We start from the raw sequence: 14494 nt of genomic DNA on the forward strand, positions 1-14494 counted from the left end.
CTCCAGACAGCCCTGGGAAAGCAAGGGCGGGGAACGCAGCCCTGGCGGCAGAGCGTTTCCTCAGGACGATCAGGAAAGCGCCATCCAGACAGAAATCGGGTGAGGCTGGCACCAGACTAAAGAAGTTTCCAGGCCGGGCGCAGTGGCTCACGCCTGTAATCCCACCACTTTGGGAGGCCGAGGCGGGCGAATCACCTGAGGTCGGGAATTCGAGACCAGCCTGACCAACAATGGAGAAACCCCGTCTCTACAAAAAATACGAAATTAGCCGGGCGTGGTGGCACATGCCTGTAATTCCAGCTACTTGGGAGGCCGAGGCAGGAGAATCGCTTGAACCCGGGAGGCAGAGGTTGTGGTGAGCTGAGATCACACCATTGCACTCCAGTCTGGGCAACAAGAGTGAAACTCCATCTAAAAAAAAAAAGAATTTTCAGGGAGCCAGGAAGAAGGAAAATTGCCTACATAAAAGACATTAACATGCAATAAGGAACATTTTGTAAATAATGGGGTCAGGAGGGATTATTCAATAAATACTGTAGGATAATTACAGTAAAAAAATATGTAATTTAGATGCACATCTTCTACCATACACCAAAATTAATTCCTGGTAGAGTTAAGGTGAAGGGTTGGAGTTAAACCACACATGCACAAAAAGATCATAGAAGTATGAATGTGTTCATTCTCTATAGGGGTGTTGACCTCAAAGGAAGAGGCTGAAGCTCAAAATATGATTAAAGAGTTTACTTGGGGCCAGGCGCGGTGGCTCATGCCTATAATTTCAGCACTTTGGGAGGCTGAGGGGGGCAGATCACTTGAGGTCAGGAGACCAGCCTGGCCAATATGGCAAAATGTCATCTCTATTAAAAGTACCAAAATTAGTCGGGCATGGTGGCATGCACCTGTAGTCCTGGCTACTCAGGAGGCTGAGGCAGGAGAATCGCTTGAACCTGGGAGGTGGAGGTTGCAGTGAGCCAAGATCGCGCCATTGCACTCCAGCCTGTGTGACAAAGTGAGACTCCATCTCAGAAAGACAAACCAAAAAAAAGTTTACTTGATGATGCCTGTAATCCAAGCATTTTGGGAGCCCAAGGTGGGAGGATCACTTGAAGCCCGGAGTTGGAGACCAGCCTGAGCAACATAGTGAGGCCCCCATCTCTACAAAAATAAAAATAAAATTAAAAATTAGATGGGTGGCCAGGCTCAGTGGCTCACACCTGTAATCCCAGCACTTTGGGAGGCTGAGGCCAGTGGATCACGAGGTCAGGAGTTCGAGACTAGCCTGACCAACATAGGGAAAGCCCGTCTCTACTAAAAAATACAAAAAATTAGCCAGATGTGATGCTGTGTGCCTGTAATCCCAGCTACTCAGGAGGCTGAGGCAGGAGAATGGCATGAACTTGGGAGGCAGAGGTTGCAGTGAGCCAAGATTGCGCCACTGCACTCCAGCCTGGACAACAGAGTTAGACTTGGTCTCAAAAAAAAAAAAGAAAAAGAGACAGTTGTCGAGACCAGCCTGGACAACATGTCAGGCCAGGTGTGGGGGTATGCCCCTGTAGTGCCAACTACTCTGTAGTCTGAGACCATGAGTTTGAAGATACGATGCACTATAATCACATCTGTGAATAGACATTGCACTCCAGTCTAGGCAAAATAGCAGGCTCCAGTCTCTTGGTTTTTTTGTTCGTTTGTTTGTTTTGTTTTGTTTTGTTTTTGAGCAGGAGTCTTGCTCTGTCACCGTGGCTGGAGTGCAACAGCACCATCTCAGCTCACTATAACCTCCGCCTCCCAGGTTCAAAGGATTCTCCTGCCTCAGCCTCCTAAATAGCTGGGACTACAGGTGCCTGCCACCATGGCTGGCTAACTTTTGTATTTGTATTGTATTTTTGTATATGTGTATCACATTGGCCAGGCTGGTCTCGAAACCTGACTTCAGGTGATCCACCTGCCTTAGCCTCCCAAAGTGCTGGGATTACAGGCCTAAGATCCTGTCTCAAAACAAATAAATAAATAAATAATGGTTAAGATGGTAAATTTTATCTTAAGAGTATCTTACCACAATTAGAACTTCTTTAACAGTTGAACAACATTGACATCTGCACCAGGATGAGAAAAAAAATACTTTATTTTGTGTTCGTTTTTTTGTGTGTGTTCGTATTCTGATGTCAAAAAAAGAAATAAGAAATAATTTTTTAAAAGTTAAAAAACAAACCACAAACAAAATTACAGAGGCCTTTAGCCGATAATTGTAAGGAAATAAATGTAAATTTAGGGGGCTGGGTGAGGTGGTTCAAGCCTGTAATCCCAGCACTTTAAGGAGTCAAGTCAGGCAGATCATTTGAGCTCAGGAGTTTGAGAACAGCCTGGGCAATATGGTAAAATCCTGTCTCTACCAAAAATACAAAAAACAGCCAGGTGGTGGTGCACGCCTGTGGTCTTAGCTACTGAAGACCTTACTTTTGGGGGTGAGGCAGGAGGATCGCTTGAGCCGAGGAGGTGGAAGTTGCAGTGAGCCATTATCGTGCCACCACACTCCAGTCTGGGTGACAGAGCAAGACCCTGTCTCAAAATTTAAAAAAAGTAAATTTGGAAAAGCCTTTATGAACAAAGATATCCATTGCCCCAGACTGGAAACCCAAATGTCTAACAATAAAAGAACGGCTGCTGTAACAGAATGTCTTAGAAAAAACAAACAAGGAGGCCGGGCACAGTGCCGCACACCTGTAGTGCCAGAACTTTGGAGGGTGGATTGCTTGAGCTCAAGAGTCGGAGACCAACCTGGTAATATGGTGAAACCCAGTCTCTGCAAAAAAATACAAAAATTTAGCTGGGTGCGGTGGCACACCTGTGGTCCCAGCTACTTGGGAAGGTGAGGAAGGAGGATTGCTTGAGACCAGGAGGCAGAGGTTGCATTGAGTTGAGATCATGCCACTGCCCTCCAGCCTGGGTGATAAAGCCAGACTCTCCAAAAAAATCCAAAAGGCTGAGGTGGGAGAATTGCTTGAGCCCAGGAGTTCAAGATTGTAGTGAGCTATGATTGCATCACAGCACTCCAGCCTGGTGACAGGGCAAGAATCTGTCTCCTAAAAAAAAAAAAAAAAATTTAAATGGTATAATAAATGCCAGTCATGGTTGCTCACACCTATAATCCCAGCACTTGGGAAGGCCAGAGCAGGAGGATCATTTGAGCCCAGGAGTACAAAACCAGTATAGGCAACAAAGCAAGACTCCAGCTCTACAAAAATAAAAATAAAGATAAATTAGCTGGGTGTGGTGGTACATGCCTGTAGTCTTAGCTACTCAGGAGGCTGATGAAGGAGGATCACTTGAGCCCAGGAGTTCAAGACTACAGTGAACTATGATTGCACCGCTGCATTCTCGCATCCTGGGCAACAAAAAGCGAGCCCCGTCTCTAAAAAAATATAAAATGAAAATTTAAGTAAAATTAAAAGGAGGGTTTAACAACATGGCAAAAAGTTTACTGGGCATCTTTTTGCCTATAATAGAGCCAGCCATCTGAAAACAGTTCAGGCCCGGGCTCTGCTACCTGTCAGCTGTGTGGCCCTGGGCAGGTCCCTCACACTCTGTGAGCCTCATTTGCCTCACCTGCGAAGTGAACTCACAGTGGTTGGGTGGACCAAGTAAAGGGATGCACATCAAGCCCCTGTCAAGCCACCTGGTGCTGTGTGTGCTATGGATGGTAGCTGCCCTCAAGGAGGGCTCTGCAGACTGAGGTGCTCTTCAGAGGGAGTGCAGGCGTCCAGCTCCTGGTGTGAGGGAGGCACCCTGTGCTCCCTGGCCCATGAGACAAGATTGGGTTTGGGGGCCAGGGCAGGAGGAGGGGCCCATCACAGGGGAAACGGCTCGTGGTGGAGCAGCTGAGATGCAGCTGGGCCTGTGGCCTGGAAGGCAGTCTTGTGGGTGCCTCCTCCCCCAGCCCACAACTCAGGTCTGCAGCTGGGTCCTGCCTCCTTCTGAGAGGGCCATGGCTGGCACATGGCTGCTACTTCTCCTGGCCCTTCGGTGTCCAGCCCTACCCACAGGTGAGCCCCTTCTTTGCATTCCTTTCTGGTCCTCCTTAGTCTGCCCAAGCCCATCCCCTCACTCTGGACCTCCCTGGCTATTGATGGGTTGCAGGGAGGCAGGACAAGAGCCATTTAGGGACCCCTGGGGAGGATCTCACCCACTATACTCTTCCCACTGTACTCGTCTTCCTAGCCACCTTGCTCTGGGGACCCCACGTCCTCCTGCCCTGGAGCCCACAGTGTTGGTAGGGAGGCTGCCCCTCCTACAGGTAGAGAGGAATGAGAACAAACTGGACGAGCATCCACAGCAGGTGGGGTTAGGGGAGCCAGGATGTGTGATGTGATATGCAGTGATGGGACATGGGTGACATTGTGAGGTCCTGTCCTGTCCTTCTTGCCCTCTGGGCACCTGCCCTAGTCTAATAGGACTCAGGGTGTCTCAAGTTCACTCCCAGCTCCCCCTTATTAAGGGGATCAGGATAGGTCCCAAGGCCTCTTCCCAGGGTATTTACCCCCAGCCCTCCCATGATCAAGGCTGGAGCCAAAGGAATCATGCTTTGAGGGGAGAATTCCAGCTTCATCTAGAAGCATGTACATGTGTGCTTGTGTGTAGTGGGGGGAGATCCTTGACTTTTGAGTCAGGCTGGGGCCTCCTTGATCTAAAGCTGGCCCCAAGTATCTCACAGGCACTCTGTCATTAGAGAGAAAACACACTTATGTGGATGTATGCACCCAGATGAGGAAAAAAAAAAAAAACCTTTCCCATGGCAGGAGGCCTGAGCTCCTGGAAGGAAGTAGCCAGGGTAAGCAGGAACAATCCTGGGAGGCTTCATGGAAGAAGTGGAAGCTGAACTCAACTTGGGGAAAGACTCTGAAGGTTGAGTCCTGGAGCTCACTCCCAGACTTCTCTACTACCTTTGCAATGCCTTATTAATATTAATATTGATAATTGCACTAATAATACTTATCTGCAAGGGCATTTTACACTTATGGCCTTTACTCTTCACAACCATTTTGCTAGGCTCATGTTATTAACCCCATTACATTATTATTATTGTTGTTTATTAAGTTTTTTGGAGTCTCACTCTGTCTCCCAGGCTGGAGTGCAGTGGTGCCATCTTGGTTCACTGCAGCCTCCACCTCCCAGGTTCAAGCGATTCTCCTGCCTCAGACTCCCCAGTAGCTGGGACTACCTATGGGTGCGCACCATCACGCCCGACTAATTTTTGTATTTTTAGTAGAGATGGGGTTCCACCATGTTGGCCAGGCTGGTCTTGCACTCCTGACCTCGTGATCAGTCCACCTCGGCCTCCCAAAGTGCTGGGATTACAGGTGCGAGCCACCATGCCCAGACAAAAAAGAGTTTAAAAAAAAAAAGAGTGAGCCAGGCACGGCGGCTCGCTCCTGTAATCCCAGCACTTCGGTAGGCCAAAGAGGGTGGATCACGAAGTCATGAGTTCAAGACCAGCCTGGTCAACATGGTGAAACCCAGTCTCTACCAAAAATACAAAAATTAACTGGGCATGGTGGCTCATGCCTATAAACCCAACTATTCAGGAGGCTGAGGCAGAAGAATTGCTTAGACCCAGGAGGTGGAGGTTGAAGTGAGCTAAGATCATGCCACTGCACTCCAGTCTGGTGACAGAGCAAGACTCTGTCTCAAAAAAAAAAAAAAAGCCTACAGAAAAAAGTTGAGAATTAAAGAACAAATACCCATGCACACTCCACCTAGATTAACAAATATTTAACATTTTGACATATTTAAATCAGACTTTTCAGAAAAGAAACAAAAAGTTTCAGATCTATTTGAAAGCCCCTCTAATCTCATTCCATGTGCTGTTTCCTTCCCTTCCTCCCCAGAGGCTGCCACACAGGGTACAAGTATTTGTTTACACATCTACTGGCTTTCCCATGGAACTGAGTTCCTTGAGAGCAGGGACAATGACTTACCCAATGTTGTATCTCTAGTTCCTGGCACAGATATCATAGACAAGTGGATGGAAGGAGAGGTAGGTGGATGGATAGACAGATACATAGATGAAAGACAAAGAATAGATGGAGGATTGTTGGCTGATAGAAGAAGGGATAAGTAAATAGGTGAGTGAATGAAAGGATAGGCAGATGGAGGGAAGGAAGTGTGGCTAGATGGGAAAATGCAAAGAGGGAGGGATGGATGAGTGTCTAGAAGGACAGGTAGATGGATGGTAGAAGGATGGATGGATAGAAAGATAGAAATGTAGAACCCTAGCCTACAATGCAATGCTGGCCTGGGAGGCCACAAGCTGGTCTCGCAGCCACAGGTGCACGCTCTCTTGCAGGTGTTGGCGGCACACCCTTTCCCTCTCTGGCCCCACCAATCACGCTACTGGTGGATGGGAAGCAGAAGATGGTGGTGGTCTGCCTGGTCCTTGATGCTGCACCCTCTGGCCTTGACAGCCCCATCTGGTTCTCAGCCGGCAATGGCAGTGCCCTGGATGCCTTCACCTATGGTCCTTCCCCAGCAATGGATGGCACCTGGACCAGCCTGGCCCACCTCTCCCTGCCCTCTGAGGAGCTGGCATTCTGGGAGCCTTTGGTCTGCCACACCGGGCCTGGGACTGAGGGCCACAGCAGGAGTACACAGCCCCTGCAGCTGTCAGGTGGGGATGGAGCCTGGGTCCTTGTGGATGCTCCCTGTCCCCTTGCACATACCAGGATATGGTTGGAGGGAGGGCAGGCTCCAGGCTACAAAGGCATGAAAGGTGTGAAGTGCAGAGCCTTCAGGTCAGGTGATGCCTGGGCTCAGGGGAGAGTGGCCTCAGAGCCATGAATTCTGGGATTTGTAACTGCAATACCTGTATGAAATCCAGGCTCTGCAGCATGGCTCCCAAGGATGAAAATGCCTCCTTCCACCTAAGATTCATTATACACACAGATATATCACCCAGTGTACATGACACCCTATAAAGACCAAACTAATTAAATAACAAATCACTACCACTTATTGAGTGTTTATTCTGTGCCAGGCAGTGCTCTACACACTTCACATTTATGAGACAGGTCATATCATTCCCTCAATTTTACAGGCACGTCGAGGTTAACTAACGTGTCTGAAGCCAGCTATTTTTTTCCCCTCCATTGTATTTTGAAATAGTAAGCCTTTTTTTTTTTTTTTTTCGTGTTTTAAAAAAGTGACATTGCTTTATTGCTATCCGCAGGTGGGGCCTGCATGAGGTGGCTGGTGTGCTGGGCTCAAGGGTAATGTGTGGACTGTGGAGATGATGACAGAAAGGCTGGAAGGAAATGGGGTGGGTCTGAAGGCCAGGCCTAAGGGGTCCTCAGGTCCGCTTCTGGGAAGGGACAGCCTTGAGGAAGGATTCATGGCAAGCCATAGCCAGGCCACCAATCAGATTCAGGAACTCTGAGAAATCCAGCTGCCCATCACTGTTGGTGTCCAGTCTCTTCATCATGCGGTCAAGGACACTGGGGTCCTTCTGGTTCTTTGTGAAGGCAGCCAGTTCTGTATTCATGAAGCTCAGGAACTCCCTCTTGGAGAGAGTGTAGCTGTAACCATCGTCTCCAGCATACTTCTGGAAAACAGCAATCAGGGACTCGATGCACCGCTCAGTCTCTGTAGGGCTGGAGATTTTTGCCATGTTGGCGCTGAGCGAGGCACGCGGGAGGCTGTGGCTGGGAGAGGCGCTGAGAGCTCTGGGCGCGCGGCGTGCGGGTCTCTTTTTTTTCTTTTTGAGACAGAATCTCACTCTGTCACCCAGGCTGGAGTGCAACAGTGTGATCTCGGCTCATCACTGCAATCTCTGCCTCCCAAGCAATTCTCCCACCTCAGCCTCCGGAGTAGCTGGGATTACAGGCGCCCACCACGATGCCCGGCTCATTTTTTTTGTATTTTTTAGTAGAGACAGGGTTTCACTATGTTTGGCCAGGATTATCTCAAACTCCTGACCTCATGATCCACCGCCTTGGCTTCTCAAAGTGCTGGGATTACAGGCACGAGCCACCGCACCCAGCCGTGGTCAGCTATTATCATCACTGACCAGATGACTTGCTTCCTCTCTGGGATTATCTCAGTTTTGTCATCTTCCAAATGAGAATTTTGTTGACTAAGTGCCCCAACTTCGAAAGAATGCTATGAAGATGGTCAGTTCCTTATCTGAGAATGCCAGGCACCCCAGCCTCACCAGGGCCTAGAACAGGGGACGGTGCAAAGTGAGGGATGTTTGGCCCCTCAGAGGACTTGCAGCAAATGGGCTCAAGTTTGCTGCTGGCTCACTTGTCCATTCACCTCGAATGCCTTGACAGTCACCCTGTGCCAGGGCCTGGGCATACCACTGGGGATGCCCTCCAGAGCGCATGGCCCATCCCTAAAGACTCACTCCCTTTTCCTTGGCCAACAGGAGAGGCTTCCACAGCCAGGACCTGCCCCCAGGAGCCTCTCAGGGGTGAGTACTTGGGGCAAGGGGTGGGGAATAAGAGGCTGGGACGAGGACTTTGGGCCTGGGGCTTGGGGGATTCAGCTCTGGCCTAACAGGTCCTACACTGGGGGTCGGTGGGTATCCCATGTAGAGGCTGTCATGCTTGGCTGGGGCACTGGCTGGCTGGGCCTCAGTCTACGAGAGGATAAGATGGGGGTAAATCTTCTGACCCCAGCCTAATTCCTGGACATTGGTTGAGAAGCACAGGTGACAGCTAACAGAGGGGTCTTTGGATTCTCCTTGGGCAGCCCAGGCAGGGGATCTCAGCTGTGTAAATGGGAGGCTGTCTGGGGTGATGGAAAGAGCACTGGACAGTCATGAAGTTGGGCTGTGGTCCAACTCTGCTCCATGACCAAATAGAGAAATTTGAGGCAGGGCACGGTGGTTCACACCTGTAATCCCAGCATCCAAGGCAGGCAGATCACAAGGTCGAGAGATCGAGACCAGCCGGGCCAACATGGTGAAACCCCTGTCTCTACTAAAAATAGAAAAATTAGCTGGGCGTGGTGGTGCGCCTGTAGTCCCAGCTATTCAGGAGGCTGAGGTATAGGAAAATCACTTGAACCTGAGAGGCGGAGGTTGCAGTGAGCTGAGATCACGCCATTGCACTCCAGCTGGGTGACAGAGTGAGACTCCATCTCAAAAAAAAAAAGAATTTGAGCTAGTTACTATCGTCATCAGATGCTAATTCCTGCCTGGCCCCCACTCCCACCTCCATGATTGTTGGGGAATAAAATAAAATGAAGGCTAGGAAGGTATTTATTATTACCAGTAAGAACGGAGGTTAGACACCGGGAAGGACTTGCCCTGGAGGAGGGCGTGAAGAGGACAGGCAAGGTCAGGGAACAAGGCCCCCTCCTCCGTGGACGTTCTCTCCTGGGGTGGGGGGCGGCGGGATCCTCCGAACTCCTGAGCAGCTCTTCCTCGCAGGGATGCCTGGTCGAGCGCTGCGGCTGGGGGCGCTGCGGCTGCTGTTCTTCAAGCTGCTGCTGTTTGACCTGCTCCTGACCTATAGCCGCCTACGCCGGCCCATGGGCCCGCCGCCTTCCCCCACAGCTGCCACCCGCCTGCGAGCCCTTGGCTTCTACCGACTCCATCCAGCCACAGAGACAGGGGGACGAGAAGCCACCAGCTCACCCAGGCCCTTACCTTGGTACTACCGCTGGGGTGACACCCCTCCAGGCTGGGAACCCGGGAGCCCAGTCTGGGAGGAGGGGTCTTACCCCACCAGTTACCCCACCTGCCCAGCACGGGCTTGGTGCTGATGATCTGCCCTCACAACTCCTTCCTTGGGTCTTGGAGCATTTTTTGCATGTGACCAGCCTCCTCCTCTGTAGGCTAGAGCTAGGGGCAGGGGTCTGCCACCCCTTCAAACTGTGAAGCTGTGTCTCTCCCATTGGACAGGGGGCCCCTTGAGAGTGGTGATCCACCCAGTTACAGGGGCTTTTGGGGTGTGGATGATTAAGAATATTAAAGAACTTAAATGACACAGCAGATGAAAAATGTTTGAATTCATGTCTGTCCTGGAGGAGGGAATTTGGCAGGGTTAGAGGTAGCAGAAATCCAGGAAAGCTCTCCAGGAAGAGGGCTTCCTGCGACAGAACTTGGGAACTGCAAAGTGGAGCTGGCAGTTGGGAAGGCAGCTGTCCCTTCAACTATCTCCACCCTCCACAGCCAGGCACCCCCTCTTCTCTTTACCCTGGCCCAACCTCTGTGAGAGGTCAGGGCAGAGAGCCCAGGAACCCAGGAAGGTGGGTGCTGGGCCTGATGTGAACTCTTGTGCAGACTCGACAGAGGTGAACGGGGCCAGGGTTTCCGGGGAACAGGATCGTTTTTGATGCCAAGAGTATGAGATGGTAATTCCAAACTTACAGGCTAATAAATGAAGACTTATTATTCATTTGACAAATATTCTTTGAGCATCAACCCTGGGCCAGGTACTAAAGAGGTCTGGCTTTTTTTGGTTTGGTTGTTTCCTGAAGAAGATTCTTGCACTGATGGCGTGTGAGGCTTCCACAGTAGAGTATAACTTGTGTGTCCCCTGCTTGCCCAGCGCTGGCAGGAATTCCAGCCTTTCCCAAGGGTTCTCTGATAGTAGTTACCCCAAGAGACTCTGGGTGCTCTCATGTAAATCCACTGTCCCTTGGGCCCCATAGGGTAGTCTGCAGGATCAACCTTAGTCTTCCTTCTCCCAGGGTGGGGATGGAGAACTATGTCACAGCACCCCCCAACACATGGTTTCAAGGACACCCTCAGTTTCCCTGAGCCTCTGTACTCTCTCAGCTACTGTTCCATTAAAACCCTCACTGCCAGGCCTGGCGCAGTGGCTCATGCCTATAATCTCAGCACTTTGGGAGGCTGAGGTGGGCAGATCATGAGGTCAGGAGATCAAGACCATCCTGGCTAACATGGTGAAACTTCATCTCTACTAAAAATAATACATAAAATTAGCCAGGTGTGATGGCACGTGCCTGTAGTCCCAGCTACTCAGGAGGCTGAGGCAGGAGAATCGCTTGAACTCAGCAGGCAGAGATTGCAGTAAGCCAAGATCACACCACTGCACTCTAGCCTGGGTGACAGAGCAAGACTCTGTCTCAAAAAAAAAAAAAAAAAATTAGCCGGGTGTGGTGGCAGGCATCTGTAGTCCCAGCTACTCCTTGAACTTGGGAGGCAGAGGTTGCAGTGAGCAGAGATTTCGCCACTGCATTCCAGCCTGGGCGACAGATCGAGATTCTATCTCAAACACACACACACACACACACACACACACACACCAAAACAAAACAACCCTCACTGCCTCCTCCACTACTCATCTCTCACCAGCCTGTAAGGAGATTCTCCCACTTGTTTTGGGGATTCTCGGGTGGTGGTGGCGGGGTTAGAGTGTCCCCACAGCTTCTAGGGATGAATCTGTCTACCATCCCTACAGGGCATGATCCTTTCCTGACACACAGACTGAGGGAGGGGCAAAGGAGGGGCCCAACTATAGCCTCAGACTTTCTCTAGCCACTCTCCCTTCCCAGCTGTCAGCCCAGATGCTGAGCCCAGGCCTCTCAACCTCCACTATCAGGCTAGCTTAATCTTATTTCCCAGGAGGGCTTCTGAGCCAAGGTGAATTATGGCCAAGCTCTAAGCCTACCCAAGTCTTTTTTTTTTTTTTAAGACAGGGTCTCACTCTGTTGCCCAGGCTGCAGTGCAGTGGTACACGATCTTTTTTTTTTTTTTTTTTTAACTAATCCTGCCTCAGGTTTATTTGTACAAATAGCACAGGAGGAACCCAGCCCCATGCAGATGGCAGCCCCAGGGGAGTTACACCAGTCCTTCTGTCCTCACATTGGCAGACAAAGATATCTATTCTGAAGCCTTTGTAGGGGCCTGGGCACCTTTGAGAGCCTGAGCTGGAACTGAAACTGGAGCTGAAGCCTGGGCCTTGGTTTGATCCTTGGCCTTGGCCTTGACCTTGACCTTTGGCCGGCAGAGCCTGAGCCCCTTGACAATGCGTGCCTGAGCACGCTTCCCAAGCTTGGGGTGGGCAATGTAGGCAAGTCGATCGAGCTTGCGGCTGACACCCTTTGGGATCTTGGGCTTAACCTCCTTGGGCTTTACAAGGGCCTTGATGGCCTCAGCACGTGCACTCATGGCCTTGGCATTGTTGGCCTGCATCTTCTTTAGGCCCTTCTTGTTGTGCTTCTTGGCAAAGCGCATGTTCCTCAGGAACTTGGGGTCCACCCCCTTAAGAGACTCGTATCTTTGTGATCGGGGTTTCTTGATACCATTTCTGTGCCATTTTCGGGACTGGTTGTGTGTGGTGTGGTTCTTGGACTTGGCCATGTATGCACCCAAGCCGCGGTTCCCGAAGCTCCTAGGACCGGAAGAGCTGATACACGATCTTGACTCACTGCAATCTCTGCCTCCTGAGTTCCAGCAATTCTCCCACCTTAACCTCTTGAGTACCTGAGACTACAGGCAGGAGCCACCATGCCTGGCTCATTTTTGTACTTTTTGGTAGAGACAGGGTTTTACCATGTTGGCCAGGCTGGTCTTGAACTTCCGACCTCAAGTGATCCGCCTGCCTCAGCCTCCCGAAGTGCTGGGATTACAAGTGTGAGCCACTGTGCCCAGACTGAGCCTATCCAAGTCTTATCAAGCCTAGAAAACATGGAGGATCTCAAGAGGGTGTCCCGATATTGTACACAGTGGATTCCACATGCCACAGCCCTGCCTATCCAAAGTGCCTTGTTACCAACACAATTGTTTTGAACAAGAAACTAAGGTCAGAAAATGACAAGGCTTGGGCCTCAGTCCTTTGACATCTTCATACAATAGCATGAATATCCAACCTCTAGGAAGGAAACAAGAAGGTATCAGGGAACAGGGTTTTATGGCCAATTTGCAGACAACTTCCCAGAGAAGCAACTTTGGTCGGTGAGCATCTGTAGGACACTGAGGAGGAGGCACCGCCTGGTCTGCTCGAGTTGGGTCCGGCTGAGCCATGGAGTTGTTGCCTGAAGAAGACCCCAAAACCCAGAGTGCTCTTCTTTATTTTTATTTATTTATTTGTTATTATTTTTATTCAGTTAGTTATTTTTATTTATTTATTTTTATTTTCCCAGACAGAGTCTCGCTCTGTCGCCCAGGCTGGAGTGAAGTGGTACAATCTTGGCTCACTGCAACCTCCGCCTCCTGGGTTTCAGCCACCACATCCGGCTAATTTTTGTATTTTTTAGTAGAGATGAGGTTTCACCATATTGGCCAGGCTGGTTTGGAACTCCTAACCTCGTGATCTGCCCACCTCAGCCTCCCAAAGTGCTGGGATTACAGACGTGAGCCACTGCGCCCACCCTGCTCTTTTTTTGTTTTGATTGATTGATTTTGAGCGGGGGTCTCGCTATGTTGACCAGGCTGGTCTCAAACTCCTGTCCAGCAATTCTCCCATCTTGACCTCTCAAAGAGCTGGGATTACAAACATGAGCCACTGCACCTGGCCTTTCTTTCTTTTCCCTTTCTTTCCTTTCCCTTCCCTTTCTTCCTTTCCTTTCCTCTCTTTTCCTTCCTTCCTTCCCTCTCTCTCTCTCTCTCTCCTTCCAGACAGGGGCTCACTCTTTTGCCCAACCTGCTTGCCAAGTCCTAGGCTCAGGTGATCCTCCCGCCTCGACCTCCCAAAGTTCTGGGATTACAGGCGTGAGCCATGAAGTGTTCCTCTTAATGACACAGCAGATGGGAGTTTTACTGAGTACCTCCTTGTGCCAGGCACCTTGCTGTTGCCGGGGAGGTGGAAGGGAGATACAATCCTTCATCACCCAAATTCCTGCCTTCTGGGAGCTTAAAATCAAGAAATAAATAATAGGGCAGTAAAAGGGGCTGGGATTACATACAAAAAGAACATTAATGCCTGAACTTTTTACAATCTGCTCGATAAGCTTTAATTCCATTAACCTATTTGAGCTTTCCAAAAAAAGGCCAAGCTCACACAGCAGACAGGAGGACCACTTTGTCATACAAATAGAAACAGGCTCAGAAAGTAATTGTTCTAGTTCTCACTAGGACAAATCTACTGGGTACTAAGAAAGTTTGAAGGCTGGGGACTGTTTGAGTCGCCCTGCTCGCACCTTAAGCGCCTACAACACTGCCTGGCTATAGCAACCACAACAGTAATAATAACATTTAAAAACAGGTGTTCAGTAAGGACTTGCGGCCTTAGAACCCCGGGAGGGAAGTGACGTTCGAGGAGGCGGGGAAAGCCGCGAAGGCGGCCTTTCCCACATCTTCCAGCACCTGCGCGCGCGAACGCATCTCACCCAGGCCCAGACGCGGGCTTCTTCTCCTCCGGTCCTGGTCCTGCATCCTCTCCCAGAGCCTCCGTTAGGGGATGGGAAAGGACGTTGCCATAGGTCGCTGAGGCCACCATCTGCTCTCTTACTGGCCAAGGCCGAAAAAAGGTAGTCCTCCCATTCGCTAAAGGGCAAACCCCAGCAAGCCTATTGGCTGCGCCGTCCGCGG

The 14494-nt window shown here is 50.3% G+C and overlaps 2 protein-coding genes and 1 long non-coding RNA gene across 3 annotated transcripts; 1 reads left to right on the forward strand and 2 right to left on the reverse strand.

Annotated features, from left to right (window-relative positions):
• The first annotated feature begins 3965 nt into the window (after window positions 1-3965).
• On the forward strand, window positions 3966-9988 carry PTCRA (pre T cell antigen receptor alpha). The gene is given in 4 exon segments (XM_054254013.2): window positions 3966-4040; window positions 6341-6661; window positions 8417-8461; window positions 9425-9988. Coding segments are annotated over 4 exon segments (831 nt in total). The 5' UTR covers window positions 3966-3982; the 3' UTR covers window positions 9832-9988.
• On the reverse strand, window positions 7167-7714 carry LOC144582146 (protein S100-A11). The gene has a single exon (XM_078369200.1). The coding sequence runs from the start codon at window positions 7655-7657 to the stop codon at window positions 7340-7342; it is 318 nt and encodes a 105-aa protein (XP_078225326.1). The 5' UTR covers window positions 7658-7714; the 3' UTR covers window positions 7167-7339.
• A 2803-nt stretch (window positions 9989-12791) lies between the features above and the next one.
• Window positions 12792-14365, reverse strand: LOC144582147 (uncharacterized). Its single transcript, XR_013534221.1, has 2 exons — window positions 14293-14365; window positions 12792-12999 (listed from the first exon to the last, which is right to left on the reverse strand). It is a non-coding gene; the product is annotated as an uncharacterized LOC144582147 (long non-coding RNA).
• Between the last annotated feature and the right edge of the window lie 129 nt (window positions 14366-14494).

Source organism: Callithrix jacchus, chromosome 4 (assembly GCF_049354715.1).
Source record: "Callithrix jacchus isolate 240 chromosome 4, calJac240_pri, whole genome shotgun sequence".
In the NCBI taxonomy this organism is placed as follows: Eukaryota; Metazoa; Chordata; class Mammalia; order Primates; family Cebidae; genus Callithrix; species Callithrix jacchus.

Excerpts from the sequence above, each read along its gene's own strand:
- LOC144582146 (XM_078369200.1), bottom strand. The coding sequence starts at position 7,657 with ATGGCAAAAATCTCCAGCCCTACAGAGACTGAGCGGTGCATCGAGTCC.